Source organism: Drosophila ficusphila, unplaced genomic scaffold (genome assembly GCF_018152265.1).
Source record: "Drosophila ficusphila isolate 14025-0441.05 unplaced genomic scaffold, ASM1815226v1 contig_791, whole genome shotgun sequence".
Classification (NCBI taxonomy): Eukaryota; Metazoa; Arthropoda; class Insecta; order Diptera; family Drosophilidae; genus Drosophila; species Drosophila ficusphila.
This window is the reverse complement of record NW_025064737.1, coordinates 27,079,770-27,097,631: the sequence shown is the minus strand read 5'-3', so window position 1 is coordinate 27,097,631 and position 17,862 is coordinate 27,079,770. Positions and strand designations below refer to the sequence as shown.

Below are 17,862 nucleotides of genomic sequence, written 5' to 3'. Positions count from 1 at the left end.
TGTCCCCGATCCGAAAGCTGTGACAGCTCCGCCTTGGCCTAGGTTTTCCAACCCCCGAATTTCCACCCGAAAGCCACAGAGTTTGTAAACATCCTGCAACAGGTGGATCGGTCAGCTGGTCCTCCGGCGTTTGTTGTGACCGTTACCATGGACTACAGGGGGCGGAAAAAAATTGAGAACACCTCCGGCCAATTACCAAATCGAAAATTGTCAGTAGCCAAAATGGAGGACTATGCGCCAAGTCGCTACAAAATGCTCGAGAAAATTGGCGAGGGAGTCCATGGCTGCGTGTTTAAGGCCATCGATTTGCAGCGCAACAAGGAGGTGGCCATCAAAAAGGTGGCTCTAAAGAACAAATTCGGAAACATAGCTTTGAACACTTTAAGGGAAATCAAAACCCTGCAGCTCTGCAAGTCGGAATATGTGAGTTAAACTTATTTTATTGCAGGTTTGTTTTAATCATACATTTATGTGCAGATTCTGGGCATTATTGACATATATCCCGACCTAACTGGGCTCTCCTTGGTACTGGAATACCAGCCGGACACGCTGTACAACCGACTTAAAAGCGAGGTGAATCCCCTGAGTCGCCAGCAGGTGCGCAAGTTCGCACACCAAATGTTCAAGGGAATTGCCTATCTCCACGAGGCGGGCTTAATGCACCGGGACATCAAGCCGGCCAATTTGCTAATCAGCGATGCGGACATGCTCAAGATTGCCGACTTTGGCCTGGCCCGCTTGTACTTTCCCGAGGAAGAAGCTCGTCTGTATTCTCCTCAGGTTTCCACGAGATGGTATCGAGCTCCTGAGATCCTCTGGGGCAGCCAGAAGTACGGAACTGGGGTTGACATGTGGGCAGCAGGTGAGTACGATTTAAAGTTGATATAAACTTCATTAATTACTTTATTATCCAACTTAGGTTGTGTTGTGGCGGAAATGCTTCGTGGAGTACCTTTGTTTGCAGGAACCACTGACATAGAGCAGTTGGCCATTATTATACGAACTCTTGGAAGTCCTCGACTTAATCAGTGGCCTGAATTGACTTCTCTGCCGGACTACAGCAAGATAAGGTGAGGAACTTACTTATATTACCATCAATGCATTCAATATTTTCATGTACTTTCTTAGATTTCCCAACTCAGTGGGCATCCACTGGGACAACTTATTTCCCAGCTGCACCCACGCGGTGGAAATCAATCTGGTCTCAAATCTAGTTGTTTACAATCCCAAAAACCGACTCAAAGCCAAGGAGGTGAGTTCAAGATTAAAACTGTTACACTATTAACAATAGTAAAAACTATATTTGCAGGCCGTCGAACATGATTACTTTCATTAACTATAAGACTATTTACACAGGTATTGTTAGCATCTAAGAGTTCTCCGATTCTTTGAATCTGCAAGGAGTAAATAAATTATTAATTTTAAAACTAAGACAATGTTTAAGATACATACTTGCACTTGAGGCAGGTGAAGAAGACTGTTTGTCCCTCGTCCGCCGATCGAAGTTGCAGAGTGGCATAGGACATCTTGTCGTGGTTGCACTTGGGACACTTCCTCTCCACCACAGGACCATCCGCCTCCGAGGACTCGGATTCGCGTTTAGTTCTGTTGAACACTTTGCTGGGATCGTAGGTGTTGAAGTGAATGGTAAACTCAGACTTCTCGCCACTGTAAACTATGAAATTCGAATATTGAGAAAGATCTTTTGGAATGTTTATAAACGTATGTCTTACCATCTGGTTCAAACTCCTGCTTGCAGTTATAGCAAATTACATTGCCTTTGACCTGAAGCTCGGGAAGAATGGAGCCACAGGAGGGGCAGAAGCCCGGAGTATTGGTAAACATATCCATGATAACAAAAATATTCCGGCAAATCAAAATAAAAATAACCGCACGTGCTAGTTAAATTGTTTTGGTGTGACCGTAGCTCAAGCGTTAGGAAGTACCAAAGAACATTGACGATACCAAACTAATCTCAGAATGGTGGAAAACTTGGATGGTACCGGTTGAGAACTTTGTTGAAACGGGTGAAACCAGTCAGTATTTTACCCGTTTCGTATGTGGTATTTTATTCAAATCAAGATTTGAATTAATTGTTTGGAAAAAGTAGAATTACGGGTTTGATTTGAAACCCCAGCAAGTCCGGTATTCAACAAGTTAAACAGCTCTTTCGATTTTGTCATTATTATTATTGTAGTATAAAAACTAGTACAGCAATAAGGCGATCTTAGGGGCTAGTCAGCTGAAATGCAAGTCAGATGTGTACTCTTGTTCAATTAAACTACTTAAACTATCACAGGCAGAACATTAACTACGCGCTAGAGGTCCTAACTACATCTAGGAACTATTGATCCTTGGCTGCCGGATATCGCACACGAAATGCTCGAATCGGATTCCACTTTAAAGATATCTTCTTCGAAGGTTAACTAACAAACTATGGTAAATATATCCGTGCGACTATGGTCTGGGATGACTCTGCGGCATGTTGAGCTCCCACAGCTTAATGTTGTTGTCGAGCACCTCCTCGAACCAGCTCTCCTTCTCCGGGTAATGCTCCCGGAAGATGGGATTCACCGTCTTGAGGTCCAGCTGCAGGATGGCGTCGTTGCCCAGCAGCGTGTCCAGTGACCTCAGCAGAGTGCTGTTCCCGTGCAGCTTCAGCAGGGTCACGTACTTGACCACGTAGTACTCGTACTGCAGCTTCCTCCTGGCCCACCGCTCCACGGTGGAATTCGCACTGGCCGACCGGATCTGGCCGAGATGCGTGGCAAACCAGGGCGCAAAGTAGTTGTAGAGATCCAGCTTTGATAGCCCGTTCAAGCCCTTGCTCTTGATCCGCTCCTTGATCATGCTGTAGTTCTTGCGGCTGTACACAAACACCTGGTACAGCGAGTTGCCGGTGGTGTAGGAGTTCACGTAGTGGGTGCCCACGTTCTCCATAAACCGCACTGCCGAAGTTATGTTCCCAACCTGCACATGATCCATCCGGGATCGCACATCCGGCTCCAATGGCTGGTTCACGGGAATCTCGGTCTTCAGACGTCCCGTTTCTCTGAATCGCACCACCCTCACAAGGACATACGAGTAGTCGCCCAGGATGAAGGACGTGTTGATGCCCATCTTCTTGGCCGCACTGTCCGGAAACCAGCCGGCCGTGAACGCCTCCCAGGGTTTGTCCATTCGCTCGATGGTGAAGTCACGGAAATACGCCTGAAACAACTGCCGCCGGTTCTCGCAGAACTCCATGTGGAAGTCCCCGTGGAAGATGCCAGGTGTGGTGTCCTCGTGACTCTCCGCCAGACCACTAAGATCCTGGAAAAATATATGGTAATTTATTACTAATGTTATGCTGACAAAATTATTAAAAAATCATTATAAAACTAGTTCACCAATTAATGAGTTTCTAAGTGTTGTGCCTCCAATTAAACCAGGTGGCAATGGCGTTTTACACTAATATTTTTTTCCTCACAATCTAGTTTTTATGAAAATTTAAAATATATGAAGTGGCCTCAGTCCGACACCAAACATGTCGGAAGTATGAAAATGCCTACAATTAAAAATAGTTTTTGCTGATGATAACGAAATTTTTACGACCAACAATATCTTTGATTATTGTCTGAGATTACTGCGGTCAAAGGTTGGCAGAACTATAATTAGAAACTATTTAGATTACGTTCACCCCATTTAACTACTAATTTTAGAAATGACAAAGCTGGTGTTGGTGTAACTCACCGTGTAAATGTTTTTGGTGGGCTCTTTGAAGATCCATCGCTCCGGCTCAATCATGTCATTCAGCGGTACGACCCGCATGGAAATGCCCAGGTATCCGTAGCGCATTAATATATTCATGGCCTTGCCGATCCGCAGCTGGGACTCGCGACGACCATCCGCCAGGAGCGCCAGGGTCAGAAGCCAGAAAAGGCCAGGCCACGACCTCATCGCTCAGCATGCAAGGTAAGAACTGAAGTGGAATTAATAAAGATACTTAAAAAACAGAGATTCATTCGAACCGAATAAAATGTATTTAAATGAATGGCCAAGTAAACCAATGACAAACGAGTTACAAAAGTTCTGCCTCCAAATCTTTTTACTGCCTTGGTAGGCCTTCCGTTTTATTATGATTTAAGCCGGAAAATTTCCGACCATTCTGCTTTAATTGTTTGTTTATATTATAGGTCCAGGGCAGTAGTTTCCATACAGGGGGGTTAACTATATGGCTATAATTGCAGGGCCGTCGTGTTTGCTTTTCCACTCTATAAACGGGCGATAATTCAAGCGCGCTCTAATTGGCCATGAACCTTCGTGGTGCTGAACTTGAACCGCTGAGTTGAGTCTGGCTGATCGCAGTGGATGCCGTAGAGGCCAACAGCTGGCGATGAGCCGCAGCTCTGCTCCGATCACCTCAAGTGGCTGCAATTAGCCCCAGGCTGGCGGGCCACAAAGTAGAGCCATCAAAATTGGTTTTGCCGTCGCTTTGACTTGCAAATTATTTCCTAAAAGCATTTTGCATGCCTCGTAACCGTTTTCTTGTTGGCCCACTAGCTCAGACCGGTTATGCCGTTCGCCAATTCCTCAGTTTCTGACAAGATATTATGGCCGGCGAGGAAGCCGCCAACAAGTACGGCCCGATAAATTGGCCCAGGCCAGCACACACATTCTAACATAATGGCGGGGCAACTTTTAATTCGAGCCGTTATCAGCAATAGAGACGTGTTTGGGTGGCCAAAACACAGAGGTTAGCCGGGTGCTAGCCACGTTCGTGAGTCACACCTGTCGCCCCGAAGCAGTCGAGCGAAACGCCAGACAAACAGCCATGATGACACTCAAATTGTTAACAATTTACGTGAACCATAAAATCTAGGCGTCGCTAAACTTGTCCAGCGGCAGCAGCAGCAGTAGCAGTGAAAAAAAGATACACAACAAAAAACAGCAGGAAGAATGACTGAATGAAAATTGTCCGTAATGAAACTAGCCCTGAATGGAACAAAGGAAAGAGCCATCTGTCTGTCTGCATCATGTTAAACACATATACCAATACTCCCGATTTAGTACGGGCGATTCCAGGAAATACTTCACTGTATAAACACAATTATATTTGCTAATCAGTAGTACGATTATCTCAGCAAAGTTGGCCTCTATGGCGACCCCAAAGATCGCAATCGCCAGATAGCTGCAAACATTTCGCCTGATGTTCTGTCGGTAGAATCCGATTTCGAAGGTTGTCAACTTCTAGCAAACACATAATACCACAATCAGCTTAGTTCTCCATCATCGCAAGACCCCAAAAGAGCCGCACAATTGCCAAACTTGAGCTTTAAAGTCCGCGTCCCGCTTGAAAGGCATGTGTTATATGACTAAATGATAGTTAGGTTTTGAGGTGGGGGTATTTACAATAGCGGACGCGTAACCTTGTGCAAAAGACCCGAAAAAAGCCGCGAACCGGAGTTCGAGATGAAGAAGACGAATTAAATCAAAAATTCAATGCGCGCACTCGGACTCCAAAGCAAAGGCAACTAAAAATCAACTCGTTCAGCTGTGACTCCCTTTGCACTGCGAAGAATAATAGCTTTGAGTTTGTTTTTATATGTTAATTCATCACAGAAAACTATATACACCGCTGTCTGGTCACCACTCTTTTTTTCTGATTCTGATATCAAAGATTTGCATTGATATCTTTCGATTCACCGTAAATTGTTTGCAAAACCACTAAAAACTGTCCACCTTTTCTCTCAGTGCTCAACACTCTGGTAGTCCGAGGCCCAGTCAATTGGAGATTCTTTATGCGCACTCCATGCGCTCTTTTGTGGTTGGGGTCCGTCCGTAGGCAAGAAGCGAAGCCGGACGAAGGGCAAAGACTTGGGGCAAAAGGTCTGCAGTTTAAAGCGCGCTTAATTTTATGCTTGGTCCGTGTGCGTTGTTTCCTTGAGCGGTGCTAAACAAAAGTTGTCTGACTGCGCGAGGTGCTGCTGCTATTTTTGTTGTGATGGCGTTGTGCTGTATTATTTACCTGCACGAGAACGCGAACGCGGATTGGAATTGGAATTGACGTAACCATCGGCCAGAAGCGGCTTTTGGGCAGAAGCTCAAGCCGTGCGATACTCGAGGGGCAGGAGATGTGGCTCGCGACTGATCCGCGGCTCTAGAGCGGCTCGCCACTGGTTAGCCTTATCGCTCTGATAGCGGGGGCCATTGCACAAGGCAGGCTGCCTCTAGCAGCATCGTTAACTCAGCCCGGCCGCCGAGATCTACGGCTTTGTGGGTCAGAGGTCGCAGACGACACGCCTGGCGCCCTCAAGTGATAAGCGGAGCTATGAATAGATCGCGGGTATCGGCATCGGAGTCGCAGTCGGAGTCGGGATCGGGATCGGATTACGCTCGCGCGGATTTCAACAAGCAACAGCACACACAAACACAGCCTGGCAGTCAAGTACCCTGAGCACCGAAGACCGAGCGACGTGCCTTCAATTGCAATTGGAAGCCGGAATGGCACTTACACTCCAAACGCGAGCAGCACAACTTCCAGCGCGCAGTCTCGAAACCAAACTGAAACTGGCTACCAAAACTCGATCGCCGGAGAGAACAAGCCGATCAGCAGCAACAACAGCGGCAGCAGCAGCAGCAACAGTAACAACATCAGCAACAGCAATAGCAATATGTGTTGCGCCACGACAGCAACATGTTGCTGCGGTCGCCCAGTGAAATGTTGCAGCGGAGCAGCAACAGTTGCAGTTCATTGACTGCCGGCCAGCAGAAGTTCTACTCCTCCAACGGTAATGACTGCGGCTAATGCTAATGGCCTGGCACAAATATCTATTGTTGACATCTGCCGCTGGGGGACAGCTTTTCCGCTTATTAATATTTCCGAGCACGTCGCCGACTTCCAGTTTGGTTCTCTCGGGCGAGGAGGAGGGCTCCCTAACCGAGGCAGATTGAAATTATTGCAGCTTGCGCAAGACAAGCATAGAACCGAGTGGCCGGTAATCAAAAACTTTGCCACTGTCTGGGCACAAAAAGAAACACAAATTAATAAGACCCAAAGTAAGCCGAAAAAACAAAAACGAAAGTATCAAATTCGCATTACCTTGAAACAAATTTGGGTCAAGCTTCGGGTGTTGGGCGACAGCGTTTGACGTTTGAGTGTAATGTTTCAATTAGAAGCTCGAGATACAATGTATCTGCAGCTCAAAAAGATACAAGCCATGGCTGCAGGGCATCCGCTTTGCCCCACTGCCTTGACTTCCACTGGCCATTGAGCATTTCTGCGAATTTCGCTGTTGGCTTCTAAGAAGTCGAAAGGTTCTGATTTTGAGTCTGTTTTTGCTGCGGAACTGGGGGTTTCTGTTTTTTTTTTTGGGGGCTTCCGAAAATCATTGCAAAAGCTGGTTGAAATTGTATCTCTCTTTTCATATATAGAAGTTCTTTTTATTAGTTCTGTTTCTGTTTCGGTTTCTGTGTGGGTTTTTGCTTTGTCTTTGCTGCATGCATGATTCAAAACTTATGTATTTAAAATTCGGTATTTCAGTGTTTACTCGTTTTTATTTAATTCTCATTCCCGTTTTACCTTCGTCGGTTCTGTTTCATTTAATTTATTATTTTTAATCCCATGTTTAAACTATGTATATATAATGACATTTTTATCATTTATTTTAAATGATATTTACTAACGCCGCGGCCTTCTGCGCCCCAATCGATCGATCAATCTGACGATCCATTCATTTCATTTATTATTTTAATAACAATTCACTCATTTAGCTCAAATCGCGTCAATCTACACATATTGACATTGGAGATCATAAGCATTTTCAACTCGTCTTCACTCTTCCATCATTATCTTCATTACCCTCGCCATTATATCATCATTGACTTATGAAATTAGAGAAAAATTCTAATTCATCTGGTTTGCGTGACCATGTTCATCTCGTTTCTTTTTATGTAATATCAACAATAAATTTTTACTTAATCTTAGTGTGAAATTATTCTTAGAGTACAGCTACAATCTGCTCGCATCGGCTAAGAAAAAAGGATCAATTAAAATTACGAAACGAATCCTTCGAAATCCTAGCTCAATCTCGGGATACTCTCTTCCGATTCTTCTACACTCCGCCCTCTTCAAACATCGTTCCTAATCAGTGTTATACCGTAAAATATAAGATTTTGATTTGAGCATTCTTCCTAATCGATTCTTCAATTTTGGTGTTTTCCGGCACACCCACTCTTCAATTGGGGAGCCTCAAAATGTACATACATCTTCTCCTGCCGTGTTCTCTATAAGGTTCCTATCCTCATTCTCATCCTCATCTGATCCCATCCCATCTCATCGTCAGTTCGTTCGTTCGTTCGCTTTAAGGTATAATACTTAGTTAATTTGGCCACTTGGCTGCGTTTGTGGTTGTGGGTAGGTAGTTAGTTCTTCAGTTTTTCGGGTAGGTTCGGTTGTTCTCTGGGGATACTTCTATGATTTGCATTGCCTCTCCGCTATCTCCTTCCACGCTCAGAACCGAAAAGGTATAGCCCAGCGTCTAACGATAATACTCTATGCAAAATTGTTCAACCATTTTGAAACCATAGAATTGTCTGGATATAAGTATGTTATTCTTGTGTGGTGTGCGGTTGGGAAATTCAAGTGGGTCGTGTGGTTGGGCTCGAATCAAGCTCAGGCTTAAATTGTTTGGGGGACAGCTAGAGAAGTGCGGCACGTGTTTACAAATGTGTTCGCTTTTCGCTTTAATACTAAGTTCGATCTCAAGTGTGGTGTGTGTTCGTTCGACTTCGCATCCCAAATTAGCTGCATCTCTGGGATCGCAGTTGTAGTCTAAATTCAGTTTCGTCCATCTCAAAAGCTCTATGTGAGGGAAGCTAATACAAAGTGTGTGTACCTCTCGGATATTAGAAAGCTACAGTGGGGGAAGAAGCGAAATTACTGAGCGCTGGTTGCTGACTATGAAGCTGCACAAAAAAATGCCAGGTTTCTCGATTGCTAAGACAGTTCGTCGGTGTCATTGTAAAGTATCTCGAAAAATTGAAGCTGCTGCTTGGGTGGTTACTGGGCCAGTGGGTGTACGATTAATTCAATTCAATTCAATTCAAAGCGACTTAAGATCTCGTTCGATTCGGTTGTGCTAATCACTGTCTGTCTGATCTTCGTTTCGGTTTTCGGTTTTCGGTTTGGGTCTCCTTGTTGGGTTTTCATTTGGCTGTGGGTTAAAAGGAAGCGCTCCGCTATATTATTCTTATTGAACTTGACTGATTTTCAATGTATCCAACCTGAGTTTGAGTTGTTCGAAAAATATATATATGTGTGTGTATACATATTTGTCGTTTTCCTACTTCTTGTTTTTTGTTTTCATTTTTTTTTTTTTTTGGGTGTTTTTTTGTCATATATTTATACGTGTATCTGCCTGTTTTGCGTTGACCTGCAATCTGCTCATCCTTTCGCTAATTATTTTAATTCGTAATTGCAGTTAGTATGTGTGTTTAGTGCTCACTCTATGTTTTTCCATTTGTTTACTTTGCTTTTGCTTGAATTAAACGCGGCTGCAATTATTATAATGTACTTTTTGTTTTATTATGTTTGATTGCATTTTTTGTGGTTTTCCCATTTCTCATTGAATTCAATTAAACGTCAACAATTTGGTTTTTGGTATTATGTGTTTTTTTTTCCCCTTCCTTCGTGTAGTGTTGTGATTGGAATTAATCTTTTTTGTTTTCAGTTACCTTTTCGTTATGTTTATTGCATTTAAAACGTGCACTTTACCACTGTCCTGACTTGATCTTCCGTATGTAATTAATTAGTTCTTACTTGGCTTGAAACACTTGAAATTGCTCACATCGTACTTTGTTTATTACTTTCTGTTCTTCGTGTTCTCCTGTCGCTTGTTGCTGTCACTGTGTCTCCTTGTGTCTATGTTAATTATATTTAATTACGTAGTTTTCTCTATAATTTACTAACTCGTTCAACGCCCTATCTGCTCACAAGACTCTTACCGGAAATAATCTTGAGTAAAACAAGTTGGAGTGCTTCGGTTCCTGTTCGGGGTTCGATTTGTCTACCTCCAGTTAACTTAGACACTAACAAGTGCAAGATTTACATAAGCGTTTAATGCTGTTCTGACTAAATGCGAATAAAAACAATACAACAAAACAATAATCGTAAAGTATAACACAATGGGCATGGAATGGCGAATAGAATACAAACGAACAAACAGTACAGCTTAAAACCGAAAACAAAAAGAGGCAAATACAAATTGGTTGTTTGACAATTAACACTTTTGTCGCTGCGCTGCGAGCGCAGTTCCCTCAATACCCATCTAATCTTAAATTAAATAGCTCGGCGCCAGGCGCCTTCTATGCTCGAGTCCTCACTGTAGTGGTCGCTTCCTCAGTTGCGGTTGCTGTTGCTTGTGCCTTGGTAATACTTTAGTGGTGTGTCGTGGTGATGTGGCGTGTGTGTCCTTGTATCCTCAGTATCCTTCGCGCCTCGGCCTCGACTGCGGCCTCCTCAGTAGAGCGCCACGTTGGAGGCCTGCGTGTAGGCGTCCCACTCGCAGTCGCAGCCCTCGAGGCAGTCGGGGCATTCCAGCTCGCTGTCTTGTCAGTACAGCCAGGAGACGGGCACCCACTGCGGGGTGGTGTGCACCCGGTCGATGGCCGTCTCCAGCGTGGCGATCGTCTCGCTGATGTCGTTGTTCACAATCGTCAGGTCGAAGAAGTGCCCGTACAGCTGGCGCAGCATCTCCGACTCCTTGGCCAACCGCTCCAGGCTGCCATCGTACTGTTGGGGGATTCAGAAACAAATTAAAAGGATTCTGCTTTGGGTAATAGTTTCCTTTCTCACATCTGCTATGTTCTGCAGCGAAGGCGCCGCGATGAACACCACGTAGGGCGTGAACTCGGCGGTGCGGAGTATCTTCAGTGCCTGCGGCTCCACGTCCAAAATGGCCATCTTGCCCTCGGTGTGGATGCGCCGAATGGTGTCCAACTTGGTGCCGTACATGGCGTCCTCGTGGGTGCCTGAAATTGTTGTTAGAAATAACAATGGCTTGGGGAGATGGTTGGCCAGCTGACTCACCGTACTCCAAGTACTCATTCGCACCGATGTCCGCCATCATTTCGTCGTGCGAGACAAAGTAATAGCTGCGTCCATTCTCCTCCTCCGGCTTGGCAGGTCTCGTTGTATCTGCAAAGCGAGGGGTATTTATACTAATCCTTAGGGTAAATAACCAGCTAGGTGGGCAATTAGTTACGAAAAAGGTAGTAGCTTTAAACAGCAGCTCAAAATGTCTAGTAATTTTTTTAATTAGGGCTTTAAGCCTCATCAATTGTTATTATTACCGACCCAATAACTCTTTGATAAATAAGATGTAATTAAGAGCAGGTGTTCAACATTTTAAAAAGCCACCATTAAACTCTCAATTTAAGGTCATAAATTATATGAGCTATAGGCAAATAATAAATATAGTGGATTAAATAAAACGTTTTTTGGTAGAGAAGAGATACTTTTTTCACAGCTTAAAATTTATGATGATTCAATTTTTATGGAGAGTTTCTGCATCATTAACCTCCGCCAATTGAGCGACGCAAAGTAGGTACTCGTAGATAAATCAAAAGACTGCATTGCCATGAAAATGTCTTAATCTAATATCGTATTTGTGAGGTAACAGGTTTATCAACTCTGAAACTTACGTGGAATGGGATAGGCGTACTTGTCGGGGTACTTCGAGATCAAGGTGTTCTTGATGTGCCGCCTGCCCACCCCGTGAGCACCCAAGAGCACCAGGGTTTTGCGCTGAAAGTTCGGATCCCCCACTGAAAGGACACAAGTCACACGGCGATGATAAACAAAGGTCCACCTGTGGCGGGGAGCTCAATCAAACCCACCTGGCACCTTGACAACCTCCTCGTACGTGACCACATCGAGCGTGTCGAAGATGGCGTTGTGCTTGGCCAGATATTTGTCCCGGCATTGCTTCTTCTTGCGCCCGAAGATGGAGCAGTTAACTGTTGGTAACAACGGAGAGCAATCGTTATTGAGTTGTATTTTAGGGGGGCCGAAGGAGCTGATTAGGTTAAGAGCCGCATGCTTATAGACCAGGCACAAACATGCTGTAGAGCAGGCATTGGATAAGTTTGAGCATGAAGCAAGCACGATTTCGCCTAGCAAATTGGATGAATTCATGATATCCTCGGGATGACTGATACATAAATGCTCTTGATGGATTCTTGATTGGTTCGTTCCCTCCTCGCCCGACCTCCTACAATTTATCCGGATTGGTTATGCGGTGTTCTTTCAGCCAGCCTAACGTGCAGTGGAGTGAACGTGTATGGTGTACGAGTATATTTTCAGCTAACTAGAATAGTTCGTCGGAGGGGTTTGGGGTTTAAGCGGGTTTTGGGTTTTGGGGTTCGCAAACAACGGTGGCTGGGTGCAGCTACTGTTTCTGATGGCGGTCGTGATCATGGGGGCGGTTCTACTCGATTCCTGGGGCTAGGTGGTTCGGTGGTGCTGTCTACAGAAGCTACAACTTTTGGTTGGGTGGTTTTTGGGTGGCTGGGTGTTTGGTGGGTGACTGGGTTTAAGGGAAGTGGCAGGGGGTGAACTCTTTATACAAAAATTGCTATCGATAGAAATTCTGTTGTCGTGTGGTTTGTGTTGTTTGTTTGTGGCATAACAGAACGCAAGAAGAAACGTTAAAAGACGAGTCTTAGCAGCTCTCCTGTGGAGATTCGTTTAGTTTTGGTATTTGTTTTCATTTGTGGTGGTGTGGTGTCTGGTGTGTAGTGGGTGGTGGGTGGTGGCTTTGGTTATATGGTAACTACCTGCGGATCCATCACACCCATCTGCGTGAGCGGAACATCCAGCACCCGGTTCTCCTGCATTATATTATCATACATACACGGTTTATAGCAATTCTTTGGCTTGGTTCGAGATGCGAGATTCATGGTTAGCAACTAGGTTAAGAGTTTTGTACAGGTGTGTAAATGTAGGTGTTGGTTCTTGGTTCTTTAACTTGTTAACTTGAATTTTGGCAGCGGTTTTTTCCGTTTTGGTTGGTTAATTTGAAAGGGCTTTCTTCGACTACTTTCTGGGGCATGCAACTCTCGGTCGGTGTTAGTGTACAGATGTGTATTGTGTGTGTTGGTGTGCTGGTGGGTTGGTGGGTGGGTGGTTTTTAGATGTGTGTGGTTGTTTGAGAGAGACATAGAGAGAGCGCGCTTGCCGTTCGATTAACTACGAGTTCGTCATACACTTCCAATATAAGTACAATTATTCATATAGCATATGTTACGATTGGTTGATTATATCGAGCATCCAATTACACATAGAGAACACGGATAGTTTTCGATAGTCTCGAGACTCCTGCCGCCGGCCAGGACCTCCGTGACCCACTCACCCTGTTCCTGCTTGGTCTTGTCGACCGTCTGGCAGGCGATCCGCCACTCCTGCAGCTCCGGCGACGGTATCAGTCCCGCCGATCCGCCCACCGTGTCCAGTCGCGCCTGCCACCAGTGATGGTCGTCCTTGCTAATGATCTGCAAGCACATAAATACATTTTATCGGATTCAATCAAGGGATTCCCCGGGTAAGCCTACCTGCAGTATGTCGCCCACTTGGAACGATATGCCCGCCTGGGCGCAGGGTATAAGCTCATCATCCAGCGGATTATAATCGAATTGGGCGCGCACGAATATCTGCGGGCGGAAGGGAGACAGAGCAGAGAAGACAGAGGAGTAAGCCAGATGAGCTCGAGCCGAGTTACAATTTGCAAATAGTTGAACAGTAGCGCAGGTCGATGCGATGATTCGCTTTTCCTTTTCCCATTCCGTTTTCCGCTTCTGTTTTCCACTTTCTGCCATCTCAGCTACTTTTGCCCAGGCTGCAACTGAGTTGCGGCTGCCTCAGCGAAATGGGTTTCGGTTTGCGAATAACACGCAAAACTCATTTGCATGTCAAAAGCAGCAACAGCAGCAGCCCAGCAACAAAATCAGTGGCAACAAAGAGGCAAACAACTTTGGCAAGCAGGCGGTTTGGAATGCTAGATGCCCTAACAAGCGATACATTTTAATGGAAACTACACACTCGTTCAGAGTTTTTATTGGCAGAAAAATCGAGTTATTTTAAAGCTTAGTTCGAAGAGGAAGCTAAATTGAAATCCAGCATAAAAGGTACTACGCTGTTGACATTTTTATTTGGGTAAAGAGTTTATTTTTAAATTGCTTTGTACACAATATACATGCAAACCACTTGAACCACAAAAAGTTACAAACACAATTTGTTTATACCTATATATATAGTTTATAATTGAATTTTCACCGTTTAGCTACTGGTTCAAAACAAATTGTAGTATTTACTTTGATATTCCGCAAGCAACATTTTAGCAAATTAATGGAAGTAACTAGGGGTTGCGAGCCGTGGTCCGTAATTAAAATATTTCCGAATGGGAAACCAAAGACCTGCTTGCCGTATCGTTGTTGTTGACTGAGTGATGAACATAAATTAGACAAATTTGGGGTCTTGTGTGAGCTGTGCCTTTTGACTTGTCTGTCGGTTAATGAATATGCACATCTACCGGAATGCTTGGGTGGATGGGTGGTTGGTGGTTGGGTGGTTGGCTTCGAGCAAAAGTAATCCCGTTGTGGGTGGCTGGGTGGCTTAGGTGGTTTGTGGGTGGTGCGTGCGTGATTTCGTGTCTATTGTGGGGAGCGTGATACTTACAAGCACCGGAGCGGGTCTGATCCTGAAAAGCTGCATGTGGCATGAGGGAGGAAGAAGGCAGAGGGGGAAGGGGGAAGAGGGCGGAAGGAGGGATTGAGAGATTGAGAGAGAGTGTGGAGTTATGTTAATGTACTGCGAAACAATTGCATAATGGATTATAACTACAACTACAAAGGCGCAGCAGGAGCACTGTTTCCACCCCGTACATACATATTATATGTATAGGGGAATGTCGTCAAGGTTGGACAGTTGTCAGGGTCGGACACTTGCAATTTTTCTAATAAACCAACTATCGCCATCTGTGTGCGAATGTGGTATTAATTGTTATCACTGTGGGAAACTTTTCATCCCTAGCCGCATCCCATAACTGTTAATTTTCCTGTTTTGTTGACATAGTGTCGTGATAGTGAAGAAAAAAGTATTCGAGAACGCGCTAAAAAAGTGGCATAATTCAGCGGAAAATATGCCATCCGCAGGGTAAGTTTAAAAATACGTTAAGTGGTTCCCCCTTAACGAAATCCTAAAAAAAATTTGTTCTAAATAAAGCGATTTGGTAGTTATGTTGTGCGGTAGGGTTATGACTCATGTTGTCAGGGTTGGACACTTTTTGTTGTCAAGGTTGGACACCCTTGGTTTTTTCCCTTTTGTCAGAATATTTTAATTTTTCCAATGTTTTTTACAGTTATTACAGTGGTAATTAATTACTTAATTCAACAAAAAGTGAAATAATTAATAAATAAGTAAAAAAAAATAAATTCTTTGAGTAATAATTTATTTTCTCCCTTTGAGGAGGTTCACGCTACAAGCGAACGACGGAAAGAGGTAAAGTCGACTTGCATAATGCTGTCCTGGCCATTAAAGCAGTTAAGTTGGAGAAAGGAAAGTTAAAGACAGTAGCAAGGGCTTATGACCTGCCTAGAACGACTTTGCGGTGATATATTAAAAAAAGTATTGTAGATGAAGAATATGAGGACATTTCTACTGTTACTGACGACGATCTCGAGAAGACCCTGAAAAAGTTATTTTGTTTGTCCTAATTGTTTGTAAAATTTGTTGATCACAATAAAAAAGAGTCAAAAGACATAAAATACACCTGATCCATGGATAATGTCCTCTTTTATTGCTATTTTTCTGAAGTAGCAATTCAAGTGTCCAACCCTGACTACAGTGTCCAAGCCTGACTACATTTTTTTTTTTTTTTAAATACTCGCCATTTCTATGTTTTTCATTCCACAACATAATGCTCATTGTCAGACATACCTTTTGCCTTTACCTTTCAAACTATTTACGCAAATGATCTTAAATCTTATTAAAACGATAATTATAGGCAAGGGTCGAAAATGTGTCCAACCCTGACGACATTCCCCTATAGTAATACACGCCCGTAAATATTACATGGCTGCGAACACAAACCCATTTTTGCCATTACGCCTCGTTACTTTATAATGTGCATAATGCACTCGACTGCCTGCGTTTGGCTTGCGAGGCCCCATTGTTGTTGAGTTTTCGATGAGTGGCGGTGGGTCGGTGGGGCGCCTATCACGACCCACTAATTAATCCGTATTGATATTTTGATTTCGCCAAATTGACAAACAACATAAGCGTTCCACTTCATCGAGCCTAATAACTTAATGCCCGGCAATTTGGGCTGCACTCGAAGACGCAATTTAAAAAGAATTAAAAGGGATTATGGGCAGGCACTCGGAAGCACAGACTAATTATTTAATTATGTGACTTTCGTAGGCGATTAAGTAAATAGATTTCCTGAAGATAAAAAATACCTCTATATTTTACATTTCTTATAATCCTTATTTTCCGTAGATTTATTAGTTAAGTCAATAAATTTAAGTCACCTTCGCCCAACTTGGTTAATGGATTATGGTTTTAGTTAGACACCAATACAAATAGCGAGAATAAACTCATAACTCTTGCAAAATGAGAGGGATTACCGTGTTTAGTTTGTAGTTTGTTTGTTGTATGATAAGTACGGTGGTTAGTCATTAAGCACACCAGATATATACACTTCGAGTGTAGATATACATATACACTTGCATCGTGAATTAGGAAACTTACCTCGCAGGGGGGCGGAGCGCTGCGGTACGAAGGAACTATCTTGAAGGTAACAGAACCGCGTGCCTCGCGCTGCAAAGGAAGGATAAACAGCGGACACATTCAATTAGCAGGTGGACAAAGCCAGGTGGAGGGGATTCAAGGAGCAGTGGGGAGGGGGAAGGGAAAGATTGATGGGGGGGCAGCTCACCAGCATTCGTTGCAATTGGCCAACCGACTGGTGCTGCACCGGCTGGCCGTTGATCTCCCGTATCTCGTCGCCCACGTGCAGCGTGGCCTGGCGGTGAATCATCCCGCCGTGCATAATCCTGGCCACGATGCACCGCCCGTCCTCGGTCATCTTCAGCGTGATGCCCTGCAAGGGATTACAGTGGGTCAATGATGGTTTTCTCCCCCTTGGGGATCTAGCATCCTGCAACCAGCTTACCATGGGCTCGTCCGTGTTCTTCTGGAACTGCACCAGCCGCACCCGGGTCACATGCTGCAGCTCGCCGCCCTCGACGTTGTCCAGCTCGTCCCCGTTGAGGTAGGGCACCATCGGGGGCGGGGTGACGCGCAGCGCCTCCTCCCCGTAGACGTCCCGGGCCACCACATCGTGGCTATGGAGCAGAGCCTGCAAGAGCGAAAGCGGGTAACGAGGTTAGTGGCGAGTTTCCGACTCGTTATTTCTGCGCCATTAACTCGCTCTTTTGGGACCTCTGCTAATGGCGGGCTTAAAGTTGCGACTAAGCTGCTAAGTTCCTTATATTTTCTCAGCTTTAAGCTGGCATACTCCTCTTAATATAAAATGGCGATGTTTCTTCTTCAATGCTTCCCTGTTGATCAATAAATTTGGTATTTTACCCAACCCCTTTTACAAAAATGTCTAGGAACTCTTTGAAGTGATAGCAAGATTATTGGATAGCCAATATTTAAAACTCCCCCTCGAACAAAAGACTTTTCTTATCGTTTTTTATGGCTACCCAATTCCTCAACATAATTTATTCGATCATAAATTAAAAGAAGCTTCAAAAATTCCAACAATTTCTGAACGAAAATTGCATTGGGAGCATTGGGAGCTGTCCATCCCTTTCGGACCC

The 17,862-nt window shown here is 44.4% G+C and overlaps 4 protein-coding genes across 13 annotated transcripts in view; 1 reads left to right on the top strand and 3 right to left on the bottom strand.

Moving 5' to 3' along the window:
• Positions 1-92: 92 nt before the first annotated feature.
• On the top strand, positions 93-1,285 carry LOC108099279 (cyclin-dependent kinase 20). The gene is made up of 4 exons (XM_017202667.2): positions 93-423; positions 478-862; positions 920-1,070; positions 1,129-1,285. Exons 1-4 carry the CDS (start codon positions 148-150, stop codon positions 1,283-1,285), a joined length of 969 nt encoding a protein of 322 aa, XP_017058156.1. The 5' UTR covers positions 93-147.
• LOC108099280 (DNA-directed RNA polymerase I subunit RPA12) lies at positions 1,282-1,921 on the bottom strand. The gene is made up of 3 exons (XM_017202669.1): positions 1,734-1,921; positions 1,453-1,675; positions 1,282-1,394 (listed from the first exon to the last, which is right to left on the bottom strand). Exons 1-3 carry the CDS (start codon positions 1,849-1,851, stop codon positions 1,370-1,372), a joined length of 366 nt encoding a protein of 121 aa, XP_017058158.1. The 5' UTR covers positions 1,852-1,921; the 3' UTR covers positions 1,282-1,369.
• A 247-nt stretch (positions 1,922-2,168) lies between these two features.
• On the bottom strand, positions 2,169-6,567 carry LOC108099596 (torso-like protein). 2 transcript variants are annotated; one of them, XM_017203207.1, is made up of 3 exons: positions 6,495-6,567; positions 3,733-3,961; positions 2,169-3,312 (listed from the first exon to the last, which is right to left on the bottom strand). In XM_017203207.1, exons 2-3 carry the CDS (start codon positions 3,937-3,939, stop codon positions 2,458-2,460), a joined length of 1,062 nt encoding a protein of 353 aa, XP_017058696.1. In that variant the 5' UTR covers positions 3,940-3,961; positions 6,495-6,567; the 3' UTR covers positions 2,169-2,457. The 2 variants fall into 2 exon arrangements, with proteins under 2 accessions (XP_017058696.1, XP_017058697.1); XM_017203208.2 differs by lacking the exon at positions 6,495-6,567 and adding an exon at positions 6,008-6,408.
• A 949-nt stretch (positions 6,568-7,516) lies between these two features.
• Positions 7,517-17,862, bottom strand: part of LOC108099403 (peripheral plasma membrane protein CASK) — a 40,506-nt gene continuing 30,160 nt past the window's right edge. For 4 of the 9 annotated variants that reach the window (XM_017202909.2, XM_017202915.2, XM_017202913.2 and 1 more), the window contains 12 exons: positions 17,211-17,396; positions 16,974-17,138; positions 16,787-16,855; positions 14,714-14,743; positions 13,591-13,689; positions 13,392-13,530; positions 12,817-12,870; positions 11,878-11,997; positions 11,683-11,805; positions 11,069-11,176; positions 10,835-11,010; positions 7,517-10,771 (listed from right to left, as the gene is read on the bottom strand). In XM_017202909.2, coding sequence (XP_017058398.1) covers positions 10,592-10,771; positions 10,835-11,010; positions 11,069-11,176; positions 11,683-11,805; positions 11,878-11,997; positions 12,817-12,870; positions 13,392-13,530; positions 13,591-13,689; positions 14,714-14,743; positions 16,787-16,855; positions 16,974-17,138; positions 17,211-17,396 — 1,449 coding nt within the window. In that variant the 3' untranslated portion in view covers positions 7,517-10,591. The remainder of the gene's footprint in view (positions 10,772-10,834; positions 11,011-11,068; positions 11,177-11,682; positions 11,806-11,877; positions 11,998-12,816; positions 12,871-13,391; positions 13,531-13,590; positions 13,690-14,713; positions 14,744-16,786; positions 16,856-16,973; positions 17,139-17,210; positions 17,397-17,862) is intronic. The other 5 variants (XM_017202911.2, XM_017202914.2, XM_017202912.2 and 2 more) reach the window with 3 other exon arrangements.

Excerpts from the sequence above, each read along its gene's own strand:
- LOC108099279 (XM_017202667.2), top strand. The coding sequence starts at position 148 with ATGGACTACAGGGGGCGGAAAAAAATTGAGAACACCTCCGGCCAATTA. Across the intron at positions 424-477 it reads AGCTCTGCAAGTCGGAATAT|ATTCTGGGCATTATTGACAT; the intron begins GTGAGTTAAACT and ends ATTTATGTGCAG. Across the intron at positions 863-919 it reads GGTTGACATGTGGGCAGCAG|GTTGTGTTGTGGCGGAAATG; the intron begins GTGAGTACGATT and ends TATCCAACTTAG.
- LOC108099596 (XM_017203207.1), bottom strand. The coding sequence starts at position 3,939 with ATGAGGTCGTGGCCTGGCCTTTTCTGGCTTCTGACCCTGGCGCTCCTG. Across the intron at positions 3,313-3,732 it reads CCACCAAAAACATTTACACG|GATCTTAGTGGTCTGGCGGA; the intron begins GTGAGTTACACC and ends ATATTTTTCCAG.
- LOC108099280 (XM_017202669.1), bottom strand. The coding sequence starts at position 1,851 with ATGGATATGTTTACCAATACTCCGGGCTTCTGCCCCTCCTGTGGCTCC. Across the intron at positions 1,676-1,733 it reads GCAGGAGTTTGAACCAGATG|TTTACAGTGGCGAGAAGTCT; the intron begins GTAAGACATACG and ends CGAATTTCATAG. Across the intron at positions 1,395-1,452 it reads TTCACCTGCCTCAAGTGCAA|ATTCAAAGAATCGGAGAACT; the intron begins GTATGTATCTTA and ends TACTCCTTGCAG.